This window comes from Apium graveolens, unplaced genomic scaffold, assembly GCF_009905375.1.
Source record: "Apium graveolens cultivar Ventura unplaced genomic scaffold, ASM990537v1 ctg1928, whole genome shotgun sequence".
Taxonomy (NCBI): Eukaryota; Viridiplantae; Streptophyta; class Magnoliopsida; order Apiales; family Apiaceae; genus Apium; species Apium graveolens.
The window spans coordinates 156,635-172,259 of NW_027417450.1; the positions used below are offsets into that span (position 1 = coordinate 156,635).

General features: G+C 35.5%; 3 protein-coding genes across 3 annotated transcripts; all 3 read right to left on the minus strand.

The window, feature by feature from the left end:
* Window positions 1–648: 648 nt before the first annotated feature.
* On the minus strand, window positions 649–1,413 carry LOC141700218 (secreted RxLR effector protein 161-like). Its single transcript, XM_074504037.1, has one exon. The coding sequence runs from the start codon at window positions 1,411–1,413 to the stop codon at window positions 649–651; it is 765 nt and encodes a 254-aa protein (XP_074360138.1).
* Window positions 1,414–2,070: 657 nt separating this feature from the next.
* LOC141700219 (uncharacterized) lies at window positions 2,071–2,844 on the minus strand. Its single transcript, XM_074504039.1, has one exon. The coding sequence runs from the start codon at window positions 2,842–2,844 to the stop codon at window positions 2,071–2,073; it is 774 nt and encodes a 257-aa protein (XP_074360140.1).
* A 558-nt stretch (window positions 2,845–3,402) lies between these two features.
* LOC141700220 (uncharacterized) lies at window positions 3,403–4,392 on the minus strand. The gene has a single exon (XM_074504040.1). The coding sequence runs from the start codon at window positions 4,390–4,392 to the stop codon at window positions 3,403–3,405; it is 990 nt and encodes a 329-aa protein (XP_074360141.1).
* Between the last annotated feature and the right edge of the window lie 11,233 nt (window positions 4,393–15,625).

The window sequence follows — 15,625 nt, forward strand, 5'->3', positions numbered from 1 at the left end:
GGTACTAAAATAAATCTATAGTTTTATTATTGTGATCATTGAAAGCTAACTAAAAATTTAACACTTTTATATTTAACAAAACATGTTTGGTTAATTTATAACATCTCGACCTTTCAAAATATTAATTCAAAATCAAACTAATAAATAGAAATTAAGATAATTCAAATTCTAAGGCATATGATGAATTTTCCAAACCCAAGATATTAAAAAGTCACTGTAGAAATAAAAGTATAGATATTGAGGCCGAGCTTCCACACTAGTACACTAGTTCAATAACAAAAGTCCAAAAAGAAATAAATAAAGATCCATCACCCTATATAGTGTTAGCCTAAACCCAGTGCCTGTATAATTATAGGTATAAGTGTATGCTTGTAAAACTGAAAGAAAAGATGTTCGTAAACGACTGACTTGTTATTAGCTCAAAGATTACAATATAAACTAAAGAACAAACATGCGTGCAAAGTGGTTGCTAAAAACCAGCACCTGCTTTCCTAAAACTACTCTATCTCTAATGTTTATTTCAACTTACTCTCCTACTTTCACGTACCTACGTGATAGACCAAATCAACTCAAATAATTACTGCTAAGATAATAAATAATAAATAACAATATGTTTAGATTAAAAAACCAACATTTCTCCCCTTTAATCTAAACTACTGTCTGCAAGTCTGTTACTCCAAGTAACAGCCTCATCTTCTCAAACCTGGCAGTAGGCAATGCTTTTGTCAAAACATCAGCTCGCTGAAGATCCGTACTGACGTGTTTAACAAGTATATCACCATTCTCTACACATTCACGTATAAAGTGATAACGGATGTCAATGTGTTTGTTTCGTCCGTGAAACACAGAATTTTTAGTCAGATCAATGGCGGACTTGTTGTCAAGATACAACATTACTGGCAAAACATGTTTACCAGTAACCTGACTCACCATTTTCCGCAGCCAAATGGCCTGACATGCAGCTGCAGTTGCCGCCATGAACTCAGCTTCACAGGATGAAAGTACTACACTTCTTTGTTTTTGTGATGCCCATGTTACCAGTCTGTCGTCCAAATAAAACACCTTGCCCCCAGTGCTTCTTCGATCTTCATCATGTCCAGCGAGGTAACTGTCGAAATATCTTGTCAACAACTCACTTCCACTGCCTCTATTATAGACTAGACCATGGTTTAGCGTACCTCTAACGTAGCGAAGAATCTGTTTTGCTGCTAGCAGATGCATCTCAGTGGGTTTTTCCATATACCTGCTCACAATCCCGACTGAATAGGCTATATCCGGCCTTGTATGAACCAAATAGCGTAGGCCTCCAATCATACTTTTAAAATGTGTAGTATCAACGCATCGTCCTCCTTCATCTTTGCTGATATTCTCCTTAGGATCCATGGGAAGCTTAGTGGCATTGCAGTTCCACATCCCAACTTTTTCGAGAATTTTTCTCGCATAGGCCGTTTGTTTCAGATGGATGTTATCAGCCCCTTATTTAACCTCCAGACCCAAGTAATATGTCAGCTTACCCAAGTTACTCATCTCGAACCTCCTGTTCATCTGGTCTGTAAACTCTCTTATACTCGATGGTTTTATTCCTGTAACCAGTAAGTCATCGACATATACTCCGATGATCACAACATCTTCACCCTTTGCTTTCGTATACACTGCATGCTCATAGGGACATCTCACAAAACCCAGTTCCTCAAGATATTTACTCAGTTTTTCATACCAGGCACAGGACGCTTGTCGTAAACAATAGAGTGCCTTGATCAGCCTATACACGAGATGTTCTTGCCCCTTCTTAACAAACCATTCAGGTTGCGTAACATACACCTCCTCTTGGATCTCTCCATTTAAAAATGCAGATTTGACATCTAAATGATGCACTTCCCAACTATGTCTGGCAGTCAGAGCTAGTAAAATCCTAACAGTTTCGAGGCGTGTAACTGGTGCGAAGTTTTCCTCAAAATCTCTCCCCTGCTTTTGGATTTAACCCTTTGCCACAATCCTAGCCTTGTACTTGACAATTTTCCCGCTCGTATCTTTCTTCGTTTTGAATACCCATTTTAACCCAATAGCTTTTCAACCAGGTGGGAGCTCAGTCAGCTTCCAAGTATTATTTCTCTCCACTGCAGTAATTTCACATTCCATCGCCTCTCTCCAGTGGTGTTCAGATGCTGTTTTAGTAAAACTCCTGGGCTCATCCATACCAGTGAGCATTAGCTCCTCATCTTCCAACTCAATCTCTTGAGTTTCATCATAAATTTCATTCAAAGATCTGTAGTGTTTTGGTGCACTATCGGTGTCAACATCTGAGCTTGTCGAACCTGTCCCAAACGACGAAAGTGTACGAACAGACTCTGAGCTAGTCGTGTTTGATCTCTCAGACATTGGACTAACTGAATGGTCTTCTTCAATATTAGTGCTTCTATCAGATTCTGTGATCGAGCCAAAGATAGTGAAAGTTTCACGAGTTTCTCCGTCTATCTCCTTGTTACTTTCCCATGGCCACGCTTTGCTTTCTTCAAACACCACGTCACGACTAACATGAATCACATTTTGTTTCGGATCATACAACCTATACGCTTTCGATCCAGGTTCCTTACCGAGATTGATTACCAACTTACTTCGATCAGACAGCTTTGTGGTATGAACAGATGGTAGTTTCATGTATGCTAGACAACCAAAAATTCTAATGTGCCCAATGTTTGGTTTAATACCTGACCATGCCTCGTGAGGTGTCATCCCCGAAACAGATCGAGTTGGCAAACGATTTAGTACATAAATCGAATGTCGTATGGCCTCTCCCCAGAATGTTAGTGGTAACTTCTTCTCCTTTAGAAAACTCCGAGCCATTTCTATGACTATCCAGTTTCTTCTCTCAACCACACCGTTCTGCTGAGGCGAGTACGGCGCAGTGAATTGTCTGGTGATGCCTACTTCTTCACAATAGGAGGTGAATTATTTTAAAATGAATTCACCGCCTCTATCAGTTCTGAACGTTTGCACCTTTCGTTCCTCTCCATTTTCTACCTGTGCTCTAAATCTTTTAAAGGCTTCAAACGCTTCGTCTTTGTTTTTTAATAGATACCCCCATATCACCCGACTGTAGTCATCCACTAACAGAAATAAATACTTATTTCCTCCTGAAGTAGGAGGCGAGATTGGGCCACATAGATCACCATGAACAAGTTCTAGTACCTTCTTAGCATTATAGGTTGCTTGGCCTGGGAAAGATCTTCTGGTTTGTTTCGACATCAAACACCCAGTGCACACTTCATTCTGTATTTTAATCTCAGGCAAGCCATGCACCATTTTGGTAGTACATATCATATTCATGGCATTGAAATTGACATGTCCAATTTGAGCATGCCAAAGCCAAGCCATTTCATCACTCCGTGACAGCAGACATTCTTAACTACTACTCTCGATTATAATCTTATACAAGCGATTTACAGACTTCTTTACCTTCATAATCAGTCTTCCTCCTTTGTCATAGATCCACAAATGAACCCCACTCAAAATAACCCTGTTTCCTTCCTCAGCTAATTGCCCTAAACTGATGATATTGTTGCACAACATAGGAATGTAATAAACATCCTTCAACAATCTCTCTTCTCCATTTTTACACTTTAAGAGGATTGTCCCCTTTCCTATTATTGATACAGTAGAACCATCTCCAAACCTCACCTTGCCTTTCACATTCTCGTCTATTTCTCGGAATTTTGACAATTGTCCCGTCATATGATTGCTAGCTCCATTGTCTAAATACCACAAATTTAAGGCTGGTTGCATTGTCTTAACGTTGTGGTTTAGCTTGGGAACTACTTGCTCCTCATTGATCAGCATTACTTTCTCACCTTCTTCATTATTTTCTACCATCAGAAGTGCGGGCTCATCATCTTGCATCTGGGTCATGTTTACCTCTTCCTTTTGTTCCTTATTCTCCCTTTCACGTCGTGATTTTTTACAATCTGCAGCATAATGGCCATATCCCTGGCAATTGAAGCATCTGATTTTAGTTTTGTCACGTCCTCCATGTCCAAAATCTCTTCGAAACTTCGACCCAGATGACCCATTTCCTTTACCTGAATGTTTCAGCCATTCTTCCCGTGTAAAAAGCAGCTTTGCATCATCTCTTTCCCTCTTCGACCACTCTTCCTCAGTCAATAACAGTTGACCACCACTCGGTTCCACCTGACCTCGTAAGCGTTCTTCATGAGCTTTTAAGGATCCAACCATTTCTTCAACGGTCATAGTCTCTAAATCCCCGAATTGTTCAATTGTCGAAGCTATCTGCAGAAATTTCGTAGGAACTGCTCGTAACAATTTCATCACAATATATGCCTCTTTGACCTCCTCACCAAGAGCTCTAATGGTTGTCACCAAACCATTTAATTTCATACAGAAGTCATCGAGAGACTATGTATCTTTCATGCTCAATGTCTCGAACTCTGCCTTAAGAGTTTGAATTCTCGCTCTTTTTACATGATCAGCGCCCAAACACATGGTTTTGACGGCATCCCAAACCTCCTTAGCCATTTTCTTTTCGGCTACAGACAACAAAACATCCTCCGGAATCCCTTGATAGATAGCAGCAAGAGCGATTTTGTCTGTCCGATCTTCTACAGGCAACTTTGGGTCGTCACTCTCAATAGCAATCCACACCCCGTGTGCTTGCATATACACCTTCATCTTAAGCGCCCATGCTGTATAGTTACCTATGTTCAACATGGGATATGTCAACCCGATCGTTCCATCTTTTGCTTTGCTATTTTCCATCGTACTGGACTTAGGCATATACTTTGGCATTCACCGGAATCACCGAGCTCTGATACCAGAATGTTAGCCTAAACCTAGTGCCTGTATAATTATAGGTATAAGTGTATGCTTGTAAAACTGAAAGAAAAGATGTTCCTGAACGACTGATTTGTTATTAGCTGAAAGATTACAATATAAACTAAAGAAGAAACATGCGTGCAAAGTGGTTGCTAAAAACCAGCACCTACTTTCCTTAAACTACTCTATCTCTAATGTTTATTTCAACTTACTCTCCTACTTTCACGTACCTACGTGATAGACCAAATCAACTCAAATAATTACTACTAAGATAATAAATAATAAATAACAATATGTTTAGATTAAAAAAACCAACATATACTGACTAGATTCTATAAACTGATATACTACTAAAACTGGGAGTTTCTAAAAGTTTTTTCTATTTTTAATATCACAATGTCAATTATCTAAAAAAATAAAATATTTTTGATACAACAACATGATCCAATAAAATGAACAAATTTTCAAGAAAAGTGAGTAACGAAAATCAGTTATTTTGATTTCGGTGTTGTACCGAGAAAATAAAAATATAATACTCCCTTCGTCCCTTTTTAGTTGTCACATTTTAGTTGTCACATTTAACTTTGACCTGGTCAAATTGACTAAAGTTTGACCGAAGTTTATTAATATTTTATAATTGAACAAAATAAAAAAATTACATCACCGAAAAGCAGATTTAATCTATGTTAACATATATTTTTCTGTTTCTTAAGTAATATAAGAGTAATGTTTAATCTACCGTCAAAAATTGGTCAATTTGACTTTTATAAAGGAATATGTGACAACTAAAAAGGGACAAACTGACTAAGATCTTAAATATTAGCTTAGGCAATTAAACACTAACAACATTAAATCGTATCCATACACCCCCATACCGTCACTATTATAGTAAATAAGCATTAAATATAATAAGTAAATAATGTTTGTCGTTATAGAAGATTCGCGTAAGAGCAAGTTCTAGTGTTCAGACAAACTTAAGTGCACTAGAAGATTAGCTTTGAAAGAAAAATATATATTTAACGTTCTGTATAATTAATAAATTTATTGAGCAATTTATAACTGATGTAAGTTTATGATTTTTCTTTATTTATTTAGAACATATGTGAATCCAAATTTCTGGTTATTCTTCATTTAATTTAGGATGCAAATTAATGTAAATTGTACGTGCAATTTTTCTCGCATTTTCATTCAGCCGTCTTTCCTATGGTCAAATATCCTTTTTTGAGATTTTTAGTTGCTGATATCCTGAAAAGATAATAGAAAATCAATCGTATTATGAATTCGGAAAGCAAAAGATATCTTAATTTCTTAGAGTTGAGTAAATTGATTATAAATGTTAAAGAGGATAAGATCATGTTCGGGCCTTCCTCTACTACCTTAAGGTTTTAGAGCAACTGCTTATTTATTATGATATCAAGAGCTATTATTCGATCACGAATAGGTTGATGATGAGTTATAACGGGTTAGGTTCCACATATTGGGTTTAATATATGTGTTATTATTATTATTTTTTCTTGTCTTCTTCTTATTCAAATCAGTTACTCCCTCCGTCCCTCCCAATTGTTATCGTTTATGGAAGAGTGTCTCACACACATTTTAAGATGAATAAAAAGTATAGTTCTATAATTTTTTCTAAAAATTTTCATTTTCTGAATAAAAATAGAATGTATAAACTTTTATTCAGAAAATATTTTTTTTTAAAAAAGTTATAGAACTATATCTTTTCTTCATAATTATTATTATTTCTTCGATTTAGTTAAATTTCTCGAGGGTACTTGATTTTGGTGGAAATTGTTTTTTTCTACTGATTTTGGTTGGGACTCTCAAGCAACTTTTCTGCTGGTTTTGGTTGAAACTCTCATATAATATTTATGCTGGTTTTTGTTGGGACTCTAATATACATTCTCGATCTCACTTTGATGATATTGGCTCCTTGATAATATTATTTTTTCTCTTTCTTTCCCCCTCATCTTCATTTCCTTTTCTTATGTTGATGATGTGGGTATGCGTAGGCACATTTGTATACTTCTCCGCCTTCTATTTCATTTTATCTGGTGCTGTAGGCATATTGGTTCTTTACGGGATTGGTATAGGTTATTTGGTGGTTTAGGCACATTGGTTTAGTATATATGGTGCTCTAGGCATATTGGCCCTATGAGAGAATATTTAGTTTATTTGGTGCTCAAGGCACATTGGGCCTTTGAGGGGATTGATTTAGTTTATTTGGAATTCTAGGCACATTGGATTAGTTTATCTGGTGCTTTAGGCACACTAGCCCTTCACGGGATTTGATTCAATTTGGATACAATTTAAATTGAGATACAATTTTTATTTGGTTGACGATTAGATATAATTTGTTGACTTGGATTCAATTATCTGGAGTTTGTATTTGGTTGATATGGAGTTTGGTTTTGGATTTGGATTCAATTTCGCATGCAGTTTTAATATTGTTTTCGATGGTTGCAGATTTGTTGCTTTGGTGATTTGATTGCTTTGTCTTATTTTGGATGAAGTTTTTGTATTGTTTTCAGTGGTTGCAGATTTATTGCTTTGGTGATTTGATCATTTTAATTTCTCTTGGGTTTTGCGTCTTTGGACGATTTCTCTTTTGTTGCTGCGTTCTTTTTTGTTTTTGCGTGTTTGGATTGATTTGGAAGTTTTTTGTTTGTTTGAATTTGTAACTCTTTTTTTGGATTTGTTTGAATGCTCTTGAATCTGGTGTTGTAGCTTTGGATTTTTTTGGCTACGTGGCTCCGTCACTTGGTTTGGAAACTCCAGATTCAATATCATGAGTTGGGGGGGGTGTTAACATATATAATGATATTGTATTATTGGATAGTTTCATTATTAAAATAATTTCCTTATTAGAATATTTTCCTTCATTAAGTTTTGTTGTTGGGTATATAAGCCTCTCTTCTATTATAATTGAGAACAAGTCTTATTATAATAAAATCATTATTATGTATAGTTTAACATGGTATCAAAGCTCAGTTTATATTGGTATTAGTTGTATATGTTGTTGTCAATCGTAGCGAAAAGTATCGTACGATGGAGGGAGAGTATTAAAGAGTATAAGATCTTGTTCAGGCCTTCATCTACTACCTTAAGGTTTTAGAGCGACTGGTTACTTAACAATAACATTAATTAAGAAGTATTTCTGATGTTCATAGCAGTTGTTAGGGGAGATGCAATATTTTTCGGGGATTCAGTAAATTCTTGATTTTGGACTTAGAAAAGGTTGATCCTTTTGGAAGCATTAGGAATCATAAATTTGAGAATATTATTGGAAATAAATTATAAGTATGCATTATATAGGTAGTATCGCTATAATTAAAAAAACTATTGTTGATGAAATAATTATGAAATCATTTAGCAATATGTTTCATACGCCAACTTATTAGACTAGTCTTTATTGTTTAACTATTGTATATGCAAAATTTTATTTTACAGAACTGGAGAATCAGAAAAGAGGACAGAATCAGGGCCACGAGTTTTGACCTATAAAATTAAACTCGCATCACGGGAAAAATCTAGATCATGGAGAGTGAGTGAAGAAAGTCAGAAAAATTAGTAATACTACAAATCTACTAGTCCAACTTCATTTTCAAATTACTATTATATTGGAGACTGAAGTATTTACTCTTTGAAATTGTTTTTATGTTGCCACTGTACCTTTATTGGTAGGGCATGTGATTGTAACTTCATTTAATATAGTGTTTTAGTTGATGACTCTTTCTCAAATATTTGATGTTTAGCTTTATTAAGTTTAAAATTTATTATACCTCGGGGATAATTTACTGAACTTGAGACGAATCTATGGTAAGATAATTTAGGTCATTCATAAGTTTGAAGACATTTTGCATTGTGTTAGTTAGAATGTGTTTGAAATCTTATCAAATCTATTAATCTACATATTTTAAGAATATAATATGTGTATTGCTTTATCAGAATATTTGGAGCTGTTTTTAGCAAAATGCAGAATTTGGACTGTAAAATTTTTGCACATGCATTATTATATTTGCTGAAATATTTGTAGAGTTTTTTAACATTTTTTTGTCAGTAGAATTTGCAGACTTTTTTCAGTCCTGAATAGAATTCTATCATAATTTTGATTGCTCAATCTGCAAATTATTGCATCAGTTATTTCTTCCAAATTTAACAATTTTTTACTTGCAGAATCTAGAAATTTTTTCAGGTTGATCTGTAGGTTTTTTCTGGTTATGAAATATGGGCATTTAACTTTCTGAATATCTATTATGCATGACATGCATGTACATAACAAGACAAAGTTATTTTGATAACCCTAAGGATAAGTTGTATGATAATTCAATTGTATTCTATACACTACTAAAAAAACTTCAATAGACATCTTCCAGAAATCAATGTTAAATGTTTCCCGACCGATGTCTATGCAGGTGTAGAGAAAGATATCCCTATATGACATCGGTTGTGAAATTATGTCTGGGAACATCTTTAACATAGGTTCTGGATTACAATCTAATGTATATTCTCTGTTTTTAAACAAAAATTGCATTACATTCTTTTCCAAATATCTTTGATATGATCTAGGTATGAACTTTAAAAATTAATTTACAAAGTATAAATCAGTATTTACATCGTTATAGAAAGAAAAATGATGTCAAAGTTGTCTTCTAACATCACTTTTGGATATGAAACAGATGTCAAAGTTACCTTTTTACATCACATGTAAAAGAAAACCGATGTTAGTGGCTTGATTATACATTAGTTCATTAAATAAATCTGATATGTTTACAATCTTCAACATCAGTTATAAAAAAGTTGTATATATCAACTGATCTTAATGCCTTATACATTTACGTACATATTTCATTTATATACACCCAAAAATTCCAAAATTTGGGCAAATAAACAGAAAGACAAGACCAAAAAATCAAAATCACATAATTTGATAATCATTAATAACCCGATCTATCTCCTATAACACTGAAACCAACAAACCAACAAAAAATTATAAAGGCAGTCAAAATACCATCATGTACAAAAGAAACTCAAAATTCTAAAGCCTGATGCAATCAAAATATAGATCCTACAGAACATCCCTGCACATCTCTTAAGGCACTACGCCATAAGTGCACATAGGCAACGGTTTTAGCTAGCGCTGCATAAAAAGCGTTGCATTATCTACAAAATTTTCAGTTTATTACAACACAGTGGAGAAAGTGTTGCAATACATTGAAGCTACCATTGCTAGTAACTGTTAGTGTTGCGCAGCATGCAACAGTAGAGGTCATAGCGTTGCATTAGACATTTTATTTATTTAATAAATGTTGACATGACATACTGACGTCAGCATGCTGACGTGGCATGTTGACATGGCAACAATGGGTCCCGCATGTGGGGCCCAAAATACTGACGGGGTGTGCTGACATGGCACAAGTGGGGCCCACATGCTGACAGGGCACTTTATGCATTGCATTTGCTTTCTGGTGTTGCAGTAGGTTATTTAATGTTGCCTTAGCTATTGTAATATTTTTAAAATTTATTTGTTATATTCATGTTCTAATTTTTTTAAAATCATTTTTAATTGATCCTTCACAAGGCACGCCCTGTAAAGCAAAAAGAGCCTCTAGGATACTTTTATCTCATAAAACATGTTGAAGGCATCGTTCTGTAGTCTTGCGAGTTATTCTCGTAGGGAAATGATCGAAAACTGTTGAAATCTAAACTGCAGCGGAGGCATGGCAAAACACTTTTACACATATAAAATCCAAATAAAAGCATATAAATCGTGGTAAAAACATAGGGATCGAATCTAACCTTTAAAATAATTCGGAGACAATGATCAGAGATCCTTAGCAGTTGCTCCTCAAGTGTGAAGCACTCCACCGGTATCCACGAAGAAAATGATGTAATGGAAGAGGAAGGAGGTGTATAGAATTGGGTTTTCCAAACTTTTTGGATTTTTGGGTACGAATAAAAATAGGGTGTATAATAGTATATTTATAGGTAAAATTATCAGCCATTATTAATTAATTCCTCCACTATTAAATTATTATCTTTTTATGGTGTGACCCTGTAGGTTCAATATTAAGCCGGTAGTAGAAATAAATAATAATAAAACTATTTTATCATTATTTATATAAATTCTCTAATTTATTAAATATGATTAATTAATTAATCATATTTATTCTACATCGTGAGGGATACTTCTCAGCATATAGCGACTATCCGGATAATATGAATTCACTGCTTAGAATACCAAGAACCTATTCAGTGAATAGTTACCGTACAATAAACTCCTTCTACACTACAATGTCCCGATTAAATACAAGGCATAGATCTCGTGTCAAGCCTATCTAATTCAATCACTTGCTTACCATTTACTATGCTTAGTTCTATGCAAATTAGAAACTCCTTTCTAATTTCATTCACTCTGGCCAGAGATTCCTGAACTAGCATAAGTGGATCAGCCTTGAACATTCGCTTCCTTCACTGGAAGGGGTAGATCCTTTATTGATAATACACTATCTTCGTGTACAAATTCCTATACCCAGTAGAGCCCTAATAATTGTCCCTGGAGACTAAAAACTAAACCAAAGCATAGTTCAGTGTGCACAAGATGACTATGATGACCTCAAGTCTAAGGATACTTGTACAACTATCACTATATGAACAACTGCTGACACGTGAGTGAACTCCATCAGTTGTTCAGCTGGGCGAGTCATGTTCAGTGAACTTATTCTATAATAAGCACCTACATACTAGCTATAGTGTCACCACACAAATGTCTATGAGAACAGACATCCTTCATAATGAAGCAAGCATAATATGTACTGATCTTTGCGGATTATTAATTACCAGTTAGTAATCCTATGACCAGGAACTATTTAAGTTTAGAGTTATCATTTTTTAGGTCTCACTATTATGATCTCATCATAATCCATAAAAAGCTTTACTCTAAACTATGGTATATCTTATTTAAACACTTAAATAGATAGAGCCCGTAATAAAAACAAAACAAGTCTTTTATTAATATCAATGAAATCAAAATAGATTACATAAAAAGTTATTCCTAAATCCTAATACATGATTGGACTTAGGAAATATTCCTTTCAATCTCCCACTTGTACTAAAGCCAATCACTCTGGTATCTAATACCCATCTTGTCTTTGTGACGATCAAAGTGACTTTCAAAAAGTAGCCTTGTGAGTGGGTCTGCTATGTTGTTATGTGTCAACTCTAATTCAATACAATACAAGAAATGTTACCGCGCTCCCACTAACCCTTTTGTAGACGAATAGTTCATCTACGTTTTTGATAAAATCAAACTCTTTGATTGTCTTATCAAAACGAATGTTCCATCTTTCGAGAAGCTTGCTTTAAACCACATATGGTTCGCAGTAGCTTACACACTAGGCTTTCATTTCCCTTGGAAAGAAAACCATCTGGCTATATGCCAGATCTCATAGTCGTAGTAAGCAGCAATCGCAAGCAAAATCCGAACTGATTTTAACAGGGCTATAGGTAAAAAGTTTCATCAAAGTCAATCCATTGCCTTTGTTTGAATCCTTTTGCCAAAAGCCTGGCCTTAAAGGTCTCCACCTGGCCATCTGCTATAATCTATCTTTTTTATACCGTATACATAGATTCCATTCCGGATTTCATGGCACTATGCCATTTCTCTGAGTTATCACTACTCATAGCCTCATTATAGGTTACAGGGTCGTCATCATCAATGATCGATAACTCATTGTCATTCTCAATGACAAGGCCATATTACCTCTCAGGTTGGTGAGACACTCTCCCTGATCTATGAATGGGCTGTTCCACAAAAGGTTGTTCAGTCAGAACAGGTGTTTCCACTTGATCCGTAGTAGTTTGTGCTTCTTGAACTTCATCAAGTTCAATTTTGCTCCCACTGTTTCCTTCAAGGATAAACTCCTTTTCCAAGAAGGTAGCATGTCTGGGGACAAACACCCGATGATCGGTGTAAAAGTAATACCCTAAAGTCTCTTTAGGATATCCCACAAAACTACATTTTACGGATCGATATTCCAGCTTATCTGGGTCAACTTACTTGACATAAGCTGGACATCCCCAAATCTTAACGTGTTTAAGACTCGGTTTCCTTTCTTTCCATATCTCATACGGAGTTTAAGGAACAGATTTAGAAGGCACCTTATTCAGTAAATATGCTGAGGTTTCCAATGCATAACCCCATAGGAGTACTGGAAGATTTGCATAGCTCATCATGGACCGAACTATGTCTAACAAAGTTCGATTTCTCCTTTCAAATACCAATCTGGAGGAGTCCACTGGGAGACTATACCATTTACTTTGAGATAATCCAGAAACTCTCCATTCAAGTATTCACCACCTCGATCTAATCGAAGAGTTATAATACTATGTTTGGTTGTTTCTCCACTTTATACTTATATTCTTTGAACTTTTCAAAGGCCTCAGACTTGTGTTTCATCAAACACATATCCGAATCCAGATCTATCATCTATTAAAGTAATGAAGTATGAAAATCCACCCATGGCTTGCGTAGACATTGGTCCACATACATCTGTGTGTACCATTCCTAGCAAATTTGTAGCCCTCTCTCCATGTCTACTAAATGGAGACTGCAGTGCCACTATGAAGTGAGATTTTCATCATCCCTTTTCTTTTATTAGTTTGTTCAATCTGAAGTAAATTATGTCACATTTATATAGACCATTATTCAAAGTACCACGTCCATAAAGAATATTATCTCTAAGAATAGAACATTCATTATTCTCAATAATAAATGAAAATCCAGCCAAGTCTAACATGGGAATAATATTCCTCACAATCGAGGGAACAAAATAACAATTATTTAAAATAATAGTCTTGCCCGTAGGCCTATGTAAATGAAATGATTCTACATCTACAGCAGCAACTCTTGCTCCATTGCCCATCAGTAGAATCACCTCCTCTTCCTCAAGAGTCCTACTTTTCCTTGGTCCCTGCAACAAATTGCAGATTTGAGAACCACAGGCGGTATCTAATACCCAAGTAGAAATTTGATTTAATGACATATTCACTTCTATCATGAACATACCTGAATCAGAAGCGGTAGTCTCACTACCCTTCTTCTTCTTCAATTCTGCAAGGTAAACCTTGCAGTTCCTCTTCCAGTGCCCCACCTTGTTACAATGAAAGCAAACAATTTTGCTCTTGGGGTCTTCAGCTTTTGGTGGAACCGGCTTTTTTTCACCTACTTACTTCTTCTTGGAATAGTTCCTCTTCCTTTTCTTAGGATTGAAACCTTCACCAATTAGAAGAACAGAACTCTTCTTAGGGGGAAATTCGATTCCGCAGTCTTCAACATGTTGTGGAGTTCAAGCAGGCTGACATCCAACTTATTCATGTGAAAGTTCACAACAAACTGCGAGAACGAACTCGGAAGCGATTACAAGACCAAGTCTTGGCTCAGCTTCCCATCCATGGCAAAACCAAGTTGTCCAAGACGTTCAATCAAATTGATCATCTTAAGTACATGGTCATTCACAGATGATCCCTCAGACATCCTACAACAGAACAACTCCTTCGATATCTCATATCAAGCTGTCTTCCCCGCCATATCATACAACTCTTATAGATGCATGAGGATAGTGTGAGCATCCATATGCTCATGTTGCTTATGTAGCTCAATGTTCATGGAAGCTAGCATGATGCATTGAGCAACATTTGCATCATCTATCCACTTACGATACACAACATGTTAATCATTATGTGCATCACTAGCAGGTTCAGTAGGCTTAGGTGAGTCAATCACGTATTCCAGCTTCTCAATTCTGAGAACAATTCTCAAGTTTCGAAGCCAGTCAGCATAATTAGACCAGTCAATTTGTGAGCATCTAGTATGCTCCTGAGTGATAGTGCAGAAGACATAATGTATATTATAAACCTATAAATGATAAACACATAACAACACTTAGCAAATATTCTATTTCATTTTAAAACACTATATGAATCGGGTCTTTATTCATAAGTGGCTCCCACTAGTTTACCTAATTTATTCAACCCCCTACGTGAAAAAATTAAGCATTCATAATGCTAGTGGGAATAGGGATCCTACATTCCATTACACAACCCCGGCTGTAGCACGAACCGCCATGTAATGTTCAATAGGCAGACAGCTCTTGTCAATTACATTTTATGTTATTCCCTAATCAAACTTTAGCCTCTTGAATAATTGAGTCTCGGCTGTGGCATGACAAACTCAATATTCTAAGTCAAGTCTAACCCAACATTCCGTACAGTTGAATCAGTCCCCAAAGGCCCACGGCTGTGGCACGTACCGACCATTAGATTCTTATTCAATGTACATATCTCTATGTAATAGACAAGTATTTCTTATTTCGAAATCAAAGCCCTCGGCTGTAGCATGAACCGACAATGATTCAAAAATAAGAACTACTTTTCTATCATGTTGGAAGGCTATGACCGACACAAGCCCGTTGTGTCATTGGCCAATTACTACTTGATATTATTTAATTTTAGAGGGATTATATTACGTTACAATCATAATCATATTATAAAGAGATTCTTCCTTTTAAATTAAATATTTCAAATCAATAATCAATAATCAGATGATTCCCAGATCGGGTGGAGCATTGTCAAGAGGCGTCACTTCATAACCCTTTCTTACAGATAAAAATCTGTTGTTGACAGAATCATCCTTTCTCTCATATCAAAAATTCATATTCAATTACGTGTTTCACAAATACAAGAATCTCATGATTGTATTCATAATATTATTATTAAGGTAATGAAACAATTTCACTAT

Excerpts from the sequence above, each read along its gene's own strand:
- LOC141700218 (XM_074504037.1), bottom strand. The coding sequence starts at position 1,413 with ATGTGGAACTGCAATGCCACTAAGCTTCCCATGGATCCTAAGGAGAAT.
- LOC141700219 (XM_074504039.1), bottom strand. The coding sequence starts at position 2,844 with ATGGCTCGGAGTTTTCTAAAGGAGAAGAAGTTACCACTAACATTCTGG.
- LOC141700220 (XM_074504040.1), bottom strand. The coding sequence starts at position 4,392 with ATGAAATTAAATGGTTTGGTGACAACCATTAGAGCTCTTGGTGAGGAG.